The 19,419-nt window shown below is 51.4% G+C and overlaps 1 protein-coding gene across 6 annotated transcripts in view; it reads left to right on the top strand.

Moving 5' to 3' along the window:
- Window positions 1–19,419, top strand: part of DLG5 (discs large MAGUK scaffold protein 5) — a 128,424-nt gene that overhangs the window by 54,635 nt on the left and 54,370 nt on the right. For 5 of the 6 annotated variants that reach the window (XM_045040199.1, XR_006587027.1, XR_006587028.1 and 2 more), the window contains 3 exons: window positions 7,138–7,300; window positions 9,136–9,279; window positions 9,905–10,088. In XM_045040199.1, coding sequence (XP_044896134.1) covers window positions 7,138–7,300; window positions 9,136–9,279; window positions 9,905–10,088 — 491 coding nt within the window. Of the gene's footprint in view, window positions 1–158; window positions 183–7,137; window positions 7,301–9,135; window positions 9,280–9,904; window positions 10,089–19,419 lie in introns of those variants that run through there. The other variant, XR_006587030.1, reaches the window with a different exon arrangement.

The following is a 19,419-nucleotide window of genomic DNA, read 5'->3' as shown; positions in this document are numbered from 1 at the left end:
TCCTTGGGTAGCATGTATAAAATAAGCCTTAAATTTATGCAAATTGAAGCAACAGGAGAAGTTTCTTATTAAACAAAGAAGTCTCTTGGCTTGTCAGCAGGAGAAGCAGCCGGAGGGCTTCCTTCGTTTCCCAGAGAAGATTCCTTGAAAGTGCAGCTTCTGGGTTGGCACAGGAAGGTCGGGTGAGTCAGCCTGGAGGCCGGTTCTGCGTGCACCCTGACTCCTTGTGCCCTCTGACCCTTTCCTGGTCCTTCTGGAACAGGGGCCTATTTTCCCAGCTCATCTGCAGAATGTGGGCAGTTTCTTCTCTTGGAGTACGTGCTTGATGCTTGTGGGGGTCACAGAGAGCCCTGGCCCCTGATCTCACAGTCCAGCCAGATGTCCCAGTCTGTCCAGGCTGCCAAAGCGGAACACCACAGACCAGGCAGCTGGGAAACAAAGGATATTTATTTGTCACCGTTCTGGAGGTTGGGAGTCCAAGGTCAAGGCAGGCCCAGTGTCTGGTGAGGGCCCGCTTCAGGTTCATAGATGGCGTCTTCCTGCTGTGTCCTCACGTGCAGAAGGAGGGGAGAGCTCCCTGGGGTCCTTTTATAAGGACACTAGATCCATCCATGTGGGATCCATTCTTGTGACCTAATCGCCCCCTGAAGACCTCACCTCCTAATACCACACCTTGGGGGTTAGGATTTCATCGTAGGGACTTGGTGGGGAGACACCAGCATTCGGACCATAGCATCAGAGAGTGAAGCGACTGGCCATTGTGCCCTGTGTAGAACTGAAGGAAACAAATAGCTCAAGGGGAGGAGCAGCTGTTTCTGATGGGGGGGGGGGTGTCAGAGCAAGTTTCAAGGAGGAGGTGGTCCTTATGTTGGGTCTTTTATGGATGGTGCTTCGGAAGTAGGAGCAGCTAGGAAACAATAGGCCATCACTGCCTCTCGTTTTGGGTTTCTGCAGAGCAGACCCTGAGTGAAGGATCTGCTCTGAGAGCAAGTGTTTTACCTAGGAGTTGGGCATGGCTGTAGCCGTTGCATTGTACTGTCAGTCCTGACTGACCAAGGGGGGCATCCCCCTTGTTAGGGGAGGGCCCCTCCCTGCATGTTATCAGTGGGTGATGGCTTTAAGTGGAGTGGCTCCCGGGCAGCCAGTAAAACAAGGGAGAAAAAAAGCCACTCTGGCCAGCAAATGCAACTCCAGGCCAGAGGCTCTCAAACTTGAGCAGGCATCAGAATCTTCTGGAGGGTTGTGCTGACTTCACTTTCTGGGTTCCTGACTTAGGAGGTCTGAGTGGGCCTGAGATGTGCATTTCTAACAAGTGTGTGACGCTAGGTGCTTTCAGAATCACTGGTTCACAGCGTGGGACTGTGTCTCTCCTGATGGCGCTGGCTCTCCTGGGCTGGAGATCAGGATGGCTTGGTTTCACTTGCTGCTGCCTATGGTGACCATGTTCTGCTGCTGCTTTGATTCTCCCCCGACCGCCAGGGCCTGGGGGTAGCCAGGAAGTTTATCTGGGCATCGCCCCTCCACCCGGCCACTGCTGGCCCGTGCCAGTTTTCTCTTTGGCTCTGGCACCATGGACCCACGGAGCTCTGGAGCGGATTGTCATTTGTCCGGCTGTAAATAAGACATGGGGGTGGCCTTCAGCTGGAGTGTGGTGGTGAGGGAGCTAAGGACAGAGGGTCTTCTGGCTAAGACCACCCAGCTGCTGAGTTGCTCGCTGAGCCTGCAGAGGTGGCCGCACCGGCCATGGCGACTGGGAGGCAGAGCCAGGTCTTGTGGTGGTGAAAGGGGCCTGCCCAGTCTCCTGGCCAGACTCTGCTCCTGCCATCCCATTCACACCAAGGCCCGGTGAGTGAGGGCTCTTTGTCCAAAATCCAGGGCCTGTGCCCGCTCTCCTGGCATCTCCCAGCACCCCTGTTTTAGTACCGTCCAAATCCCTTACCCCTGGAGCCCCATTCTGGACACAGAATGGAAGAAGGAAATCTGCCTTCCCCAGTGGTTCCCGATTTGGAAAGAGGAAGGAGCAAAGTTGGGGAGAGTGGACAGTTTTGCGTTTGAATCCAAAAAAACAGCTGTGCAGGGAGAGGAGAGCCAAGGGAAAGATGTGTGAGGTTTCTGTGGACAACTCACTTGATGTCAGTTTTTATTTTGCTTGTTCTTTATGATGTTTGCTGTTCCTGGGGTGACTGATGGGGTGGGGGTGCTGATGGTCCACAGGGCCACCAACCATGCCGCTGTTGGGACCCTGGCTTCAGTTTAGGGGCACCAAGGGTTTTGTTTTTGCTTAATTTTTTAGAAAGTCATGTCATTGAGATATAAATTGCCTACAGTAAAGTCTCTCCTTTTTATATCGTTAAGCGAGCTTTGACGACCACACGTTGTCCTGTAACCACCACCACAAGTAAGATACAGGACAGTTCCCTCACCCTGAAACATTCTCTTCTGTGACTTTGTACTCAGCCTTTCTTCCCTCGTCCCCCAGCCCCTGGCAGCCATTCATCTCTTTTCTGCCCTATATTTTCGCCTATTTCCAAATGTCCTATAAATGGAATCATATGGGGTATAGCCTTTTGAGTCTGGCTTCTTTCACTTAGCAGAGGGCTTTTAGATTCCCCGCCTGTCATGTGTCCTGGTGGTTTGTATCAGAGGCCTTTTCTTCCCGAGTAGTATTCCTTTGTGGGAAGGAAACGCTGCTGTTTATCCATTCGCCGTCTACCTTTAGTAGTTGTGTGTGGGTGTTGGTGTGCATGTACATTTTCTTTTGTCTTGTGTAAATACCTGGATGCGGGATTCCTGGGAGGTATGGCACGTGCATGTTTAACTTTGTAAAAGACGGACAGGGTGCCTGGCTGGCTCAGGCGGTCGGGCGTGTGACTCTCCATCTCGGGGTTGTACGTTGAGACCCCATACTGGGTGTAGAGATTACTTACGTAAAATAATAATAAACAAGCCTGCTAAAGTGTTTTCTAAAGTGGCCATGTTGCTTCATATTCCCACTGGCGATATTTGGGAATTCTGGTTTCTCCGTGCCCCTTGCCAGCATTTGGAGGTGGTGTTGTTTTAATTTTTTTCAAGTTTTTAAAAATTTTTAAAGTTTATTTATTTATTTTGAGACACCGAGAGAGAGAGAGAGAGAGATCGAGCACCAATGGGGGAAGGGCAGAGAGAGAGAGTCCCAAGCAGGCTCTGTGCTCGATCCTATGTACTGTAAGATCATGACCTGAGCCAAAATCAGGAGCTGGGTGATCAACCCACTGAGCCACCAGGCGCCCCGGTGTTGTCATGTTTTAATTAAACTATTCTGATAGTGATACAGGGACTTGGTAGTTGTCCTCAAACACTTGCAAGTCTGTTGTGTAGAAGAGGAATTACAGTTGTATCGTGTGGCCCTTAGGAGTATATCTAGGTCATTGGGGGAAGTAGAGGGAGACAGATTCTAACTCTGTACAGAGCATAATTTTTATGGGGCAAGTTTGGCTGGGCTTTGCTATAAAGTAGTGAGCTCCCTCACCAAACAGTCTTGGTGGCCATTTGGGGGATTCTGGCAATCATCTGGATGGAGGGGCTGTACCTCTTCAAAACATCTTTCAACCTTGAGGTGCAAGCAAAAAAAGAAAAACTTTATTTTTAATTGACTGGGGATGGAGAGGATTTTCTGCAACACTTGCCATTAATTTGGAACGTCCAGGCTTAGCATATCTTGGGAGTCTTCTTGAGGTGCCCTGTGGTCCTACTGTGCTTTCTATCTTCCTTATTGTGGAAGGATAGGCATTCAGGCAGCATTTTCCCCTGTCAGTCTGCTGTGTGTTGGCTTCTCAGGTCTGGGCAGCCTCATTTCTTGTGTGTTTCATGTATGTTCAAACCTTTGGAGCAGGAACGGGATACTCCTGTCCAGAGACAGTGTAACGTAGTGGTTGAGGCCCTGGCTCTCTAGTTGGAGCCACGTTTACATGGGGGTGGACTGTTTTCCTGGCTGTACAGTCTTTGTGGATGTCACTTTCTCACGGGATGATCATAGCACATCCGTGGGAGGGCGCTCTGGGGGTTAATCGAGTAAAGACAGAGTGCACTTAGCACAGAACCCAGCACCTGGGTTGTGCAGTGTCCGCGCCCATTTCACTGTCTGTATGATTGGCTGTCCCTAGGTCCTCACGTCTTCGAGCAAGTGTCCTCATTCTGCCGGAGGCTGGGACAGGAGGCCGTAGCTGTGTGTGGTGACAGATCTGATGGCCTCTCTTTCTGTCCTGCTTCTCTCTCCAGCTTCCTCAGAAGCCAAGGAAGGGATACATTTTTCTGTTGCCTCGTTTACAAAATGGGGTGAAAATTCTTTACCTCCCGGACGCAAGTTGCTGAGCCTGGTGGTACTTTTCATTTCCCAAACTCTAGATTTGCTGTTTCTGTGATACTTCTTGGACCTGATTATAGTACAGAGCACCTGTTCTCGCATGGCATGGTGTCTCCGAGGCCCTTTCTGGGGGCCAGTGAGGTCAAAACTGTTTTCCTAATGATCGTAAGAAGCCACTTGCCTTTTCCACTGTCATTCCTCACACAGACTTTGCTGTAGGGCAGAGTTTTCTAGAGGCTCCATCCCTCGTGTGTGATATTACACAGAGAAACGACTTTAGCCATCTCTATTAGGCCAGATGTCAACAGCATTGTAAAGATGCGATGTCACTCTTCTTGCTACGTTTTTTGTTTTGTAATGGAAAGGGGCAGTTAACTTTTTCAGAAAGAAAATCTTATGTGAACACTTTTGCTTATTTTAAAATTAGATATTTAAAAATTCTTTCTTAGTTTTAATTTCTAATCTGGTAGACATCATCAGATAGATATAACCCATGTAAACAAAAGCTCTTGGGAGTTCTCAATCATTTTTAAGGTTGTAAAGAGGTCCTAAGATCAAAAGCTTTGTGGACTTTAAGGTTAAGACCTTGGGCTCTGGGGTCAGGTAGACAGAGGGAGGTCTAATTCTCAGTGGTGTCGTTTATTGGCTCTGTGACCTGGACAATTTTTGTTTCCTGATGTGTGAAATGGGAATGACAGCAGTGTCTTCAGTAAGGGGATGGGATGCATCTCAAAAACTGCCAGGTACAAAGTAAGTGCTAGTCGTGGTGGTCCTGTGGGAGGCAGCGAGGCACGGAGGTGGAGAGGGTGTGCTCTGAATCCAGGTGCCTGGGCTCTCCTCCAGGGCATCACTTGCTCTTTGTGCAGGTTTGAGTCAGTTGCCTAACCTTGCTGGGCCTCAGTTTTCTCAGCTATGAAATGGGAATGATAATGTTAGTGCCCACCCAGGTTTGTTGGGAGATTACATTAATGCCTGGGACATTTGTGTTGGCTGCTCTTGTATGGGTTGGCGGTGGCCGTGAACATCGAAATTCCTCTCGTCCAGATGCTCCTTGTCTTTTTATCCCATTGTCTTGGGTTTGCCAGTCCTGCAGGGATCGTTGCCTGCTAAAGTTGTTTAGAGGGTTGGCTCATCGGCATCACTAGAAGAGGCATCAGACACATGTCCAGAGGAAGCCCCACTTGTCAGAGAGCTGGCTGAGTTATTGCAGACTGGATGACAGTGTAGACCTGGCTCTGGGTTAAGGCTCATACAAGTGACTTCATTTGCCAGAAGAGAAGAAGTTACAGCTTGCACAGCTGTAACCAGCTGATTTCTAAAACTCTGGGGACAGGGGTAAGGGTCCGGGGTCTTTTGGGGACAGGTGAGGGAAGGCTTCTTAGGCCGTAGAGTAGAACCATGTGGGGCAGGGGAAGTGCTCGTGGGAAATGCTGGTGCTGGGCCTTACCTCAGAGGGCATTCTGACCCAGAGGTCTGGCCTGGAGCACAGGAGCCCCGGGTGTTATGGTGGTGATGGTTTTATAATAACATGCACTTTAGGGGGTACTACACTCAGGTGGTGGGGGTACCCACTTTGCATAATGCTGAACTGAGTGGTGGAGGCTCCTGCCTCACACTGTGCTCTAGCCTGTCCCCCCAAAGTGTCTAAGTGCCCATCTTTTGTCGTGGGGGACACTTGGCTTGCATAAGCAGTCAGCCAACAAGGATCAGTCGGGGGGCTGGTGGTCAAGATGGCACAGGGTCAGAAGACCTGCATCTTGCCCTTTGCATGTTTCGGGGCTGCTGGGGAGACAGGCACTCTGTTCCCTGTGAATCAGCCTCCCAGAGCACATCCATAAAATGAGATGGCTGCTGTGATTTCCCGTGACCCCACCTAGGATCTCGGAGGGGTAGTGGCTGTCCCGGGGGAATATGTGGACAGAGTCGAAGACAGAAGCACCACTGACCTGTCTCTGTGCCTCTGACATTTGGGTGAGATGTTTTCTTCTTAGAAAAGGATTTGGATCTTGTCAGAGGTACTGGTGGTGGCCACTGCTGTGGCTGTTCCTTAGTAGTAGCATAAGGCATAGGATGCCCTTTGGGACACTCTCAGTCCTGGGCACAGGTGATGAGGGCCTGATATGAATGGACTGAGCAGCCAGAGGCCCCAGGACTTACCTGCAGCACATTACATTGACCTTAGTCATGACCAGCTCTCTCTGAAAGCCTTCTAGGAGCCCATATACCTGGGCTGGTTGGGGCAGGTCCTTGGGGCATTTGGAGAGGTTGGAGAAGGAAGCTGTGCAGTGTTCGTTCAGCCCTTGTTGGGGGCAGGGACACAGACCTTGGGCCCCAGCCTCAGAGGCGGCTGCCTTGGGCCTCAGGAGCTTCTCTGGGTCCCTCCTGTCCCTCCTTCTGCAAGCCGTGTCTTCCGTTCTGCTCAGGGCTCATGTTGGCCTCTCCATGCCCAGGCGTGGATAGCTGCTGTTTCCAGACTAGGCAAAGTTGTGCCAATCAGGCCCTAAAAGGGTTCTATCTTGGAGGTGTGAAAGCTGGGCTGGGAAGAGAGTGGGAGTCCTCAGCAGGACCAGCAGAGTGGGTGGGTGATGCTTTGATGCTGGAGCAGACAGCCCGGGCTTGGGTCTCAGTGCCCCCTCTTACTCCTGACTCGGCGTTGTCATCTGAAAGGCAGATGCTAGCAGGACCACCTGGTAGGGTTGTTGGGCTTAGCTGACTCAGGCCAAGGGCTCAGAACAGTGCCTGGCAGACCCAGTGAGTGCTAAATGCAAGTTCACTTCGTTGTTTTCCCCCGCCAGGTACCACCGGGAAGGCGCCATCCCCTCCACCCCTCCTTCCTGACCGGCAAGTGAACGAGAAGGTGGAGAACCTCTCCATTCAGCTGCGGCTGATGACCCGGGAGAGGAACGAGCTGCGGAAGCGCCTGGCCTTCGCGACACATGGGACGACCTTTGACAAGAGGTGGTGATCAACACCTGCTCCCCTGCCCGGGCCCGATGGACAGGGGCTACTCTCCTGATGCCATCGTGCCCCCCCTTCCCTCCCCCGCCCCGCCCCCCACCGCATGCTCATCCTTAGCTCCCGGTGGTGCATATGGCATTGCCAGAGTGTCCCTTTGCCCCAGTCCCCACTGCACTTTGAAGCACTGTCCCCACAGCCCTGGGTGGGGGCAGGGAACACAGGCTGCTTATGCTTCCTCCAAGCCAGACCGGAGCTTGTGGCCTGAGTCACATACCACATGGAGATTGAGAAGTGTGGGCGTGTCTGTCATCTATCCGTCCTCTATTCATGATCATTTGGTGGGTGGTTTTGGCAGCAGCTGGCGGGGCCTGGTCCCACTCTGGTGCCTCCTCACGGGTTTGTTAGGTGGTCTTGGGTTCATCACTGCCCCTCTCTAGGCCTCTGCCTTCCAGCACCAAGATGGTGTGCTTCCTCTCTATCTCTGTCTGCTGCTTGCATGCAGCCCCTGCCCTAATAGAGATAGTGATCCCATGGCTGAGCCCCCGACCAGTCCCAGCTACGTGCATGCGTGTGTGTGCACGTGTGTGTGTGTGTGTGTGTCTGCATGTGCGTGTGCCGCTCCTCCTCACTGATAACATGGGTCGTTATATGTTCACACATTAATTGTTCCCTGCCACATGTGTTTTAGGAGGGTATATTCCACCTGGCTTCTTTGTTGTTTTGAAGAAAATCTTTGCTTCTTTTGGGATTTAGAGGTAGATACCAAGGAAGGGTGGTCCATGGGGTGGGGCAGAGGGAGAATCTTTACCCACCTGCACAGTCCAGGGGGGCTTCATAGAGGAGGAGGAGGGATACAGTGTGATTCATCCTTCCGGGAGATGCTGGTAGGGATTCTGAGGGGAGGGGGATTGCCCTTAGGGGCATGAGAGTTGTGTGCCTCTTCCTGAGGAAGGTTCCTCTGGGGTGAGGTCAAGGCTGCAAAGCCTGTTCTTTCAGGCTGTGGTCCTCAGCACAAAGGGAGGGCCAGTGGAGACCCAGTGTGCTAGAGTCCATACTGTCCCTGGCTGCTTTCATGCTACCAAGGCAGAGCGTGTGGCTGGCAAAGCCTGAAGTATTTACTGCCTGGCCCTGTACGAGAAAGGTTACTGACGCCAGCTGTAGGGCAGGGGTTCTCGAATTTGTGCACTGGAATCACCAGAGGGCTTGTTAAAGCACTGCTTGCTGGTTAGCCCTCCCTCCCTTCCAGGTGCCTGATTCAGGGGTTCTGGGGCTGACCTGAGGTTTGCAGTTCTCACAGCATTAGGTGAAACGAACGCTGCAGGTCTGGGAACCCCACTCTGGGCAGCATTACTCCTGGCCAGTGTTCTCAACCGTGGCTGCACACTGGAATCCCTGGGGGAGTTAAAAAAAAAAAATCCTGATGTCTGGTCACATCCCTACGGATGCTGATGTATTTGGCCTGGGCCTTGGCGTTTTAATGTGCACCCAGGATTGGCAGTCACTTTCCTAAAAAGAGGAGAAACTCCATCTTAGGTTTCTGGCGTGCCCACTGTGTGTGAAGGCCTGTTGCACGGTCTCCCGGGAGCTGCTAGAGAATAAGACAGCACCTTTTTAGGTCTCCAGGCTCAAGCAGGGAGCCCAGGCAACCAAGGGCCTCCATCCTAGGGATCTTGTCGGTCTGGGGAGGCCAGGATGTCTGAGCAGAACAAACCCCAGGTGGTCGTGGTGTGTAGGAGCCAGTATCCGGGGATGCTGGGCTGGAGGTTTCCTGGGGCAGAGACCTTCCTTGTCCGAGTGGTCCCGGAGCCCGTGTTCACTGTTGCTGTCTGGGCCAGGCCCTACCACAGGCTGAATCCCGACTACGAGAGGCTGAAGATCCAGTGTGTGCGGGCCATGTCGGACCTTCAGAGCCTGCAGAAGCAGCACACCAATGCCTTAAAGCGCTGCGAGGAGGTGGCCAAGGAGACCGACTTCTACCAGTGAGTGGGCCCATTCTTTGCCTCTGGGCTGGGAGCCAGCAGTTCTGGTGCCGTCTAGCAGGTAGTGGGCCTTCAGCAAGTGGCTTTGGGTCTTTGGGTCTCAAGTGGGTTTTTCTAAGTACGGGGCGAGGTGTGGAGCCTTCACACCATCTGGTGACAGCCTTGGAAGCGCAGCGGGCAGGAAAGGGATCAGGCCCGTCAGGTTGCTGCGCTCCTGGGTCACAGCCCAGGACCCAGCTGCAGCTCCTGCAGTAGGAGAGGCAGATGGGCATGTTCCCCTTTGGTCTCCTGGGGCCCCTCTGAGGCTGTTGGGCGGCCGTACCTGCCCATCTGCTGCCCTTTGCCCCGCCTCAGTACGCAGAGGTGCCGGGCCTGTACCAGGTAAGGGCTCAGCCCTCACCTTGGCCTTCATACGTGTGCCCTTCATACGTGTGCCCTTTTTGGTGTCAGGTTTTTAAAAAGTGGTTTGGCTCCTCCTGGCATTTGGCTGATACCAAGCTTTGGCCTGCCTCTGAGTGCCGCTACCCTGGTTGCTGTGTGGGCTCCCACTGGGAGTCCTGGGACCTGGAGGGGCTGGAGAGGGTTGGAGGCTGGCTGGGGTTCACTGTGTGTGCGGGGATTATAGCACACTCCATAGCCGGCTCCTGAGCGACCAGACCCAGCTGAAGGATGATGTGGACATGCTGAGGCGGGAGAACGGACAGCTGTTGCGGGAACGTAACCTGCTGCAGCAGTCATGGGAGGACATGAAGCGGCTCCATGAGGAGGACCAGAAGGAGATTGGTGACCTCCGGGCCCAACAGCAGCAGGTACAGCCAGGCAGGGTGGCTGGGGGCAGACCGAGGTTGGGTAGCCTCCTACCCACTCGTTCATCTGCTCATCATCCATCCTCCCACCTATCATCTGTCTTCCCACCCACCCTCCATCATCCATCCTCCCTCCACCATCCATCCTCCCATCTCCCATGCATCTTCTCACTCATCAGCCATCCTCCCACTTATCAGCCATCCCCCTACCTCCCATCCACCCTCCCACTCATCCTCCATCCTCCCACCTCCTGTCCATCCTCCCACCTCCCGTTCATCCTCCCACCTCCTGTCCATCCTCCCACTCGCACCCTCTACCCTCCCACCTCCTGTCCATCCTCCCACCTCCTGTCCATTCTTCCACCTCCCATCCACCCTCCCACTCATCCTCCATCCTCCATCCTTCCACCTCCCGTCCATCCTCCCACTCATCCTCCATCCTCCCATCTATCATCTGTCTTCCCATCCATCATCCATCATCCATCCTCCCTCCATCATCCATCCTCCCACCTCCCATCCATCCTCCCACCTCCCATCCATCCTTGCACCTCTCGTCCATCCTCCCACCTCTCATCCATCCTCCCACCTCTCGTTCATCCTCCCACCTCCCATCCATCCTCCCACTCATCCTCCATCCTCCCACCTCCCGTCCATCCTCCCACTCGCACCCTCTACCCTCCCACCTCCTGTCCATCCTCCCACCTCCTGTCCATTCTTCCACCTCCCATCCACCCTCCCACTCATCCTCCATCCTCCATCCTTCCACCGCCCGTCCATCCTCCCACTCATCCTCCATCCTCCCATCTATCATCTGTCTTCCCATCCATCATCCATCATCCATCCTCCCTCCATCATCCATCCTCCCACCTCCCATCCATCCTCCCACCTCCCATCCATCCTTGCACCTCTCGTCCATCCTCCCACCTCTCATCCATCCTCCCACCTCTCGTTCATCCTCCCACCTCCCATCCATCCTCCCACTCATCCTCCATCCTCCCACCTCCCGTCCATCCTCCCACTCATCATCCATCCTCCCACCTCCTGTCCATCCTCCCACCTCCCATCCATCCTCCCACTCATCCTCCATCCTCCCACCTCACATCCATCCGCCCACTCATCTTCCATCCTCCCACCTATCATCTGTCTTCCCACCCATCATCCATCCTCCCTCCATCATCCATCCTCCCTCCATCATCCATCTTCCCTCCATCATCCATCCTCCCATCTCCCATGCATCTTCTCACTCATTATCCATCCTCCCACCTCCTGTCCATCCTCCCACCTCCCATCCATCCTCCCACCTCCCATCCATCCTCCCACTCATCCTCCATCCTCCCACTCATCCTCCATCCTCCCACCTTCCATCCATCCGCCCACCTCCCGTCCATCCTCCCACTCATCCTCCATCCTCCATTTCCTGTCTATCCTCTCACCTCCTGTCCATCCTCCCACCTCCCATCCATCCTCCCACCTCCCATCCATCCTCCCACTCATCCTCCATCCTCCCACCTCCCGTCCATCCTCCCACTCATTCTCTGTCCTTCCACCTCCCATCCATCCTCCCACCTCCCATCCATCCTCCCACTCATCGTCCATCCTCCCACCTTCCATCCATCCTCCCACCTCCTGTCCATCGTCGCACTCATCCTCCATCCTCCCACCTTCCGTCCATCCTTTCACCCGTCATCCATCTTTCTACCCATCCCTTATTCTCCCAACCCCCCATCCACCCACCCATCATCCATCCTTCTACCCCCACCCCTTTCCATTCTTCCCCTGTATCCATGTGATCGTTTTGCAAGTATTTTTGGAGTGTCTGCCTAGTGTGAAGCACTGGGGTATCCGAGCAGACACTATACCCTTGCTCTGTTGAACTCTGCAGTCTAATGGGGGAGACTAAGGCTAGTCAAATAATCACACACATCTGTGTATCACTGTCAATAGTACACATTGCAAGGGCTATCGAGGAGGTGCTGTGCAGTGCTGTTCATTGTGTAATAGGAATTTGACTTAGTAAGGGGACTTGGGGGTCTGTAGTTTCCTTCCTTTATATGGATCGTGTGAGAACACAGATGGAGAGAAGCTTGGAAATAGTGAAGCCCTATGCAGATTTGAGATGGAGTAGTTACTGTCATTACTTTTTGGTGGGAATGTGGCCTCTTCCTTTGCTGCTGGATTGCATTCCAAGTTAGTTTTTTCTCTTTGCTCAGCTCTTGTTGCACATGGGCAGAGGCATGAAGGGTGGGCCAGTCAGTCAGAAAACTGACTTGGTGTGAGTGATGTTGGCCAGTTCTTGTCTAGTAGCTTATGGACTGGAGACTGGAATTGCTTGGTTTTATGGTAGGAGCCGAGGCCATGTTCTAGTCCATCGATGGTTGCATGTTTGGGGTTGGAAGGCAATCCTAGTGAGCGGCAGGGTGTCCTCTGAGCACTGTCACAGAATGCCCCATCCCCATCAAAACCATTTATGGCTCCTGGAGTTAAAGCGGGACTGTTGGGGCTTGCTCGAGACAGAGCTCATATAGGATGATCTGAACTCGTCTGATAATTTAGCATGACATTATCTTCTTTGCTTTTTTTTTCATTTACAATTAAAACTTTTTAAATTGTGAAACTGTCACAAACTTACAGGAGAGTTGCAAGTGTAGCACAAACAATTTTTCCTTCTTATTCCAGAACAAACTGCCAACCTGTGTGCTTTTCATGAACAAGGGTGTTCTCCTATATAACAGTAATACAAACATCAATGTCAGGAAGCCAACACTGATACATAATACCATCTAATCATCAGCCCCCATTTGAGTTTTCCCAGTCGTATACATAGTGTCTTTAATAGGAAGAGGGTCCAGTCCAGAACAAAGCAGTGCATTTACTTTTCTGTCTCTTTGGTCTGCTTCAGTCTGGAAGGGCTCCTCAGGCTGTGACGTACGTAGCTGTGATGCTTTAGAAGATTACAGGCCAGTTACTTTGTAGCATGTCCCTCCACCTGGATTTGTCCAAGCTCCTGGTTGGATTCCATTTGTGCATCTTGGGACTGCCATAGAAGGGACACTGCCACCTTCTCCCTGTGTCTTAGAGACTGGGACTTGGCTGGATAGGAGCCATTACCAGTGATGTTTCCTTTGATCGCTAAATGAAGGTATGCTCTCCGGGCTTCACTGCAGAGTTACTTGTTTTCCCCTCGCCTGCCTGCCTGCCTGCCTGCCTGTCTCTCTCTGTGTGCACTCCTGATTCCCTGTTTTATTTGGTGGGTTGGGATTCATTGTGGCCAGTGGGAGCCTCTTTAGGACTGCTTCTCTGTCTTTTTGACAGGTCCTTCCCACTCTTTGAGCACTTTTTTGTTCTTTGGCACAAGAAAATGTCCCAGTCTCATTTTATTTCCTGCCCCTGCCTTGGGAATCAACCATTTCTCCAAGGAGTCCTCATTCCTTTTAATAGAGGATGGCACTTAGAAGCAAGGTCTGAATGTTGGGTCTGCATGTAGCTACTGGGTACAGTGATAGTAGTATAGTGATACTACTGGGTATCACTGCTCCCAAGTCCTCTCAGTGGCCAGAGTAGGGAATATCTGAGTACTCCATCACCAACCCCCCCCCCCCATTACATCTCCATTTCCATGACTCCCCCCCCTTATATTCAATATGTAATATATATCTTGAAAATCTCACACTCCCAGTTATAGTCCAATACAACAATGTCCTAGGTTCATTCTACTTGCCTCCCTTTCTGTTTTTGCTAACTCCCTCTTATGGCAGTGTGAAACCACAGCAAGAGGCAGGGATGATAGCCCTGGATGAGAGTTTGGTGTGCCTTCTCTGCCCGGGGACTGGGAGTGCTGGCCGCCCCAGTCTGAGGGCAGACCGTCCCTCCCTGCCTTTACCTTTACCCCACTGTCTCCTTGCTCATTTATTTGTGGACATTTTCCCACCCTGGTTTAAATTTGGCTCAGTTAGCCTTTCACCTTGGGTTTGGCTTGGATTTTATTTTTCTGTGAGCGATTTCTCATTCCAGATGTGTTGCTGGCTCCATCTTAGCCTAAGGGGAAGCCCCATGGTCTTTCCAGAAAGTGGCAGAGGGGGACTTGTTCAGGGAGGCAGACCTCATCTCCTGTGGTCGTCTGTCCTGGAGGTTAGATGTTGCATATAAAGCAGTGGCACTGTGTACCTGCGTGTGTGAAGCGCTCCGTGGATGCTTGCTATCGTCGCTTTTGTTCTCGTCCCATCAGTGCTGGACTGCAGTCTCCTCTCGTGGAGGCTGTGGAGTAGTGGCCACGCCCCCATACACGGCTGGGCAGGATGTAAAAGGGGCCACTTTTGCCGTCAGCTTGGCAGCTCCTCAAAGTGTTAAACGTACAGTTCCCGTGTGACCCAGCAGTTCCACCTCGAGGTGTATACCCGAGAGAATTGAAAACACATGTTGACACAAAAACCAGTAATGGGAATGTCCATAGCGGCATCGTTCGGAACAGCCAAGAAGTGGAAACGGTCCGGATGCCCACCGACTGATGGACGGGTAAATAAAACACAGTGTATTCCCTACAGTGGAATGTCATTCGGCATAAGAATGAATGACGTGCTGATACCTACTGCTCTACGGATGAACCTTGAAAACATGGCGCTAAGTGAAAGAAGCCAGTCACAGAAAGACCACATGGTGTATGATTTCATTTATATGAAATGTCCGGAACAGGGGACCCCACAGGGACTGATCGTAGACGAGGAGTTGTCTGGGCCAGAGGATTGGGAGGAGGGAGGTGAGTGCTAATGGGCACGGGTTTCCTTTCGAGGGGATGACAGTGTTCTGGAATTACGTCACGGTCGTCACTACACAACCTTGTGGGTTTACGACCTTGTGAATACACCAACTCCGCTGACTTGTGCACTTTAAAGGGTGAATTGTGCAGCATATGAATTATATCTTGAAAACAAGACTCCAGTTGCTACCTTGTCCTAAAAAAAATGTCTGCCCTCATGAGGCATAAAGTTTCATTGCCTCCCGTTCTCTGACTTTCCTGAGGACTTTTACAGCTTGAACAAACATCCGGACTGAGATTATTCTTTCCCTTCCTCCCCTTTCCTGTTCTTCCCGCAGATGACATGGGAAGGTTTTCTCCCTGACCCCTCCAGCCCATGTCTTGTTCTCTTGTCCTTTCCTACAGCTGTGACCCTTGCGGGGGGTGGAGGGGCAGTTTATTACAACGGTCAGTAGGTTTCCCCACTTCTGGCCAGCTGGACTGGGGTCCCTTGGCAAGTGCCACCTTGGGACCCCATCAGGAAAGGAGGCTGGCTGCCGTGGGGGTGGGGGTGAGGGGACATCTCTGAACTGCCAGGACCACCTGCTGTCCTCAGCCTGGGCGGCCTCACCTTCACCAGGACTGAGGCGAAGCTCATTCTTGGGTAGGCCAGCAGCTGAGGAAGTGGGGGAGCAAGGGACACGGGGGTGGCCACAGGTTTCCTCCCCACAGGGCCCGAGGGCAAAGGTTGACCTCGCTGGACAAGGCTGGTTTTGTTGCCTGGCTCCTCCCATGCCTTGTTAACTTGAAGAGGCCCTTGCGGGGTAAATGGTGCTGTTTGACTTGCGTGTTTGCTTGAGGGATTTGTGGGGCTCCCCAGCCCTCTGCATGATTTATCTCCGAGGAAATGAGGCAGGCCTGGTGGGGAGGGGCGGCACGGGCTCTCCCACTTTCCCTGTGCGCCTGCGTGTGTCCACATGCCTGTGTGTCGGGGGAGGTTTGCAGCCTGGCCGGCCCATCTCCAGGTGCCGCAGTCAGAATGCACCATCTGGATTCTTCTTGGTTGCCCAAGAGATCCTGGGCAGAGGTTGCCAAGCCTTGGCTGGGGGAGCAGTGTCTGCTTTCTTTACTGCGGTGACACACGCTCTTTGGTTAGAAAAGAAAAACTACAGACAACAGTGAAGTCACTCCCCCCACCGCAGCTTTTGGTGACTCCTGAAAGTTGACTTCTTTTCTCAGATATCCCGAGAAAGGGGTATTTCTTAGTTTCTGATGGGCAGGCCTCACAGAAGCCCAGCAAAACTAGTGTTCCTGACCAGTGTAGAGATGAGGGCAGTTCTCTCATCGGCCTCCCTGTGGGGTGCAGCCCAGCAGCCTGGTCCTGCTGTGTGGATGGAACCAGACCCTGGCTTTGCCCCTCCCCTGGGCCACTTCCTCCCCGGTCCTCGAGGGCTGGGAGAGTCGCCTGCCTGAGACGAGAACATTCCTGCCCGTCTCATCTTAGAATGCTGGACTGAATTTAAGTATTCTCTCTCACTGGGAATTGCATTAGCTTTGCTGGGAAGCTAAGCACTGTGTGTGCAGGCGTGTACGTAGGTCAAGCTATCTATCTAATAAGACCGTAGTCTTCTGATTATAAAAAGGAAAAATTCTACAGTAATAGATAGGATGGCTTTTCAAATCTCTGGAGTTAACTGTGGCCATGATTTTTCCAAACTTCTTCAGAGGCTTTTGATCACATTCCCCCAGGCATGATTTTGAGCCTTGTTTGTAGAGGAAAGTTGAGAAGTATTTGGGGGCCTGCGAGCCTCTTTGAGTGGATGCTGTCTGTCGGGAAAGGAATTATTCTACATGACTAGGGCTAGAACGAGAATGAGAGGGTAGAAGTCGAGGAAGGTGATTTCAGCTCATAATAAGCAAGATCTGGTCTTGCACAGTGGTCACCTGTGGTGCTGGGCCGCGGCTGAAACAACACAGCCTGGATCCCACCACTCAGCTCAGGCTGGGAGTGAGCATCAGAAAGGATTCCGGGATTGGCTCGGGATTTTCCCTGACTGACGCTGTCTCTCTGGGAACTTGTGACCCATCCTGGCAGCCGGTTCACTGCACTGGACTGTCACACAGGCTCTCATCTAAGCTCCTTATGGTTAGGGCATTTGGGGGCTATTGCCCAAGGAAGAAAGGCCAAACCACAGTGTCGACTCCAGATTCTGTTGCGGACCCGTGAAGATACCATGGCCCAAAACGAGGTCTTTGTGCTGTGCCAAGGCTGCCTTTAGAACTAGCTGCTTTCTTGAGGAGGCTTGGAGGACGAGGCAGCTGAGGAGAGCATGCTGCTGGTCTGCCCAGGGCTGCCACCTTGTGGGAAACCCCAGGAATGGCAGCAGTGCCTTTGTTCTGCAGAAGCCACTGGATGCTTTTGGAGCCAGTGGGGTTCTCACCTGGCTGAGGGGATGTTGCGAGAGTAAAACGTTTGAAGTGATTTTTTTTAACTTTATTTTTTATTTTTTAAAATTTACATCCAAATTAGCATATAGTGAGGCAATGATTTCAGGAGTGGATTCCTTAGTGCCCCTTACCCATTTAGCCCATCCCCCCTCCCACAACCCCTCCAGCAACCCTCTGTTTGGTCTCCATATTTCTGAGTCTCTTCTGTTTTGTCCCGCTCCCTGTTTTTATATGATTTTTGTTTCCCTTCCCTTATGTTCACCTGTTTTGTCTCTTAAAGTCCTCATATGAGTGAAGTCATACGATTTTTGTCTTTCTCTGACTAATTTCACTTAGCATAATACCCTCCAGTTCCATCCACATAGTTGCAAATGGCAAGATTTCATTTTTTTTGATTGCCGAGTAATACTCCATTGTATATATATATATATACCACATCTTCTTTATCTAGTCATCCATCAATGGACATTTGGGCTCTTTCCATACTTTGGCTGTTGTTGATAGTGCTGCTATAAACATGGGGGTGCACGTGTCCCTTCGAAACAGCACACCTGTATCCCTTAGATAAATGCCTAGTAGTGTAATTGCTGGGTCGTAGGGTAGTTCTATTTTTAGTTTTTTGAGGAACCTCCATACTGTTTTCCAAAGTGGCTGCACCAGCTTGCATTCCCACCAACAATGCAAAAGAGATCCTCTTTCTCCGCATCCTCGCCAACATCTGTTGTTGCCTGCGTTGTTCATGTTAGCCATTCTGACAGGTGTGAGGTGGTATCTCATGGTGGTTTTGATTTGTGTTTCCCTGATGATGAGTGACGTTGAGCATTTTTTCATGTGTCAGTTGGCCATCTGGATGTCTTGTTTGCAGAAGTGTCTATTCATATCTTTTGCTCATTTCTTCACTGGATTATTTGTTTTTTGGGTGTGGAGTTTGATAAGTGCTTTATAGATTTGGATACTAACCCTTTATCTGATATGTCGTTTGCAAATATCTTCTCCCATTCTGTCGGTTGCCTTTTAGTTTTGCTGATTGTTTCCTTCACTGTGCAGAAGCTTCTTATTTTGATGAGGTCCCAGTAGTTCATTTTTGCTGTTGTTTCCCTTGCCTCTGGAGACATGTTGAGTAAGAAGTTGCTGCGGCCAAGATCAAAGAGGTTTTTGCCTGCTTTGTCCTCGAGGATTTGGATGGCTTCCTGTCTTACATTTAGGTCTTTCATCCATTTTGAATTTATTTTCATGTATGGTGTAAGAAAGTGGTCCAGGTTCATTCTTCTGCATGTTGCTGTCCAGTTTTCCCAGCACCACTTGCTGAAGAGACTGTCTTCATTCCATTGAATATTCTTTTCTGCTTTGTCAAAGATTATTTGGCCATACGTTTGTGGTTCCATTTCTGGGTTCTCTATTCTGTTCCATTGATCTGAGTGTCTGTTCTTGTGCCACATTTGAAGTGATTTTTAATTGGAATGTTTGAGGTACTGTCCACAAGTCGGGACACTCCAGTCTAAAAGCTGGACCTTTTCCAGACACTGGTGGAGGCACTGATTGACGCAGGAGTCAGAACTCTTCCTTTCTCTCTTTGTGTCCTGGGCCTGTGTGGGCATGAGTCCTTGTGGGACATTTTTCTCACCCCTCACTTGTGGGCACCGCATTGGGTGATGTGCTTGGTGTCCTCCAGGCCTCACTGCCTGCACCTGGATACCTTCTGGTATCCTCAGTTTGTCCTGGACTCAGGGGCTCAGTTCTTATTTGGTGGCTTATGGAGAAGAATAATGTTATATCTCCATCTCACATGTGCAGAAAAAAAATTATTACATGTAGTTGAAAGATTTAAATGTGAAAAGTAAAACTAAAACTTTTTATTTATTTATTTATTAAAAAAATTTTTTTTTCAACGTTTTTTATTTATTTTTGGGACAGAGAGAGACAGAGCATGAACGGGGGAGGGGCAGAGAGAGAGGGAGACACAGAATCGGAAACAGGCTCCAGGCTCCGAGCCATCAGCCCAGAGCCCGACGCGGGGCTCGAACCCACAGACCGCGAGATCGTGACCTGGCTGAAGTCGGACGCTTAACTGACTGCGCCACCCAGGCGCCCCAAACTAAAACTTTTTAGATAAAAATAATAGGAGAGTATCTTTGTGATCTCAAGGTAGGAAGG

Source organism: Felis catus, chromosome D2 (assembly GCF_018350175.1).
Source record: "Felis catus isolate Fca126 chromosome D2, F.catus_Fca126_mat1.0, whole genome shotgun sequence".
NCBI classification, from domain to species: Eukaryota; Metazoa; Chordata; class Mammalia; order Carnivora; family Felidae; genus Felis; species Felis catus.
This window is presented reverse-complemented; position numbering and strand designations above follow the sequence as displayed.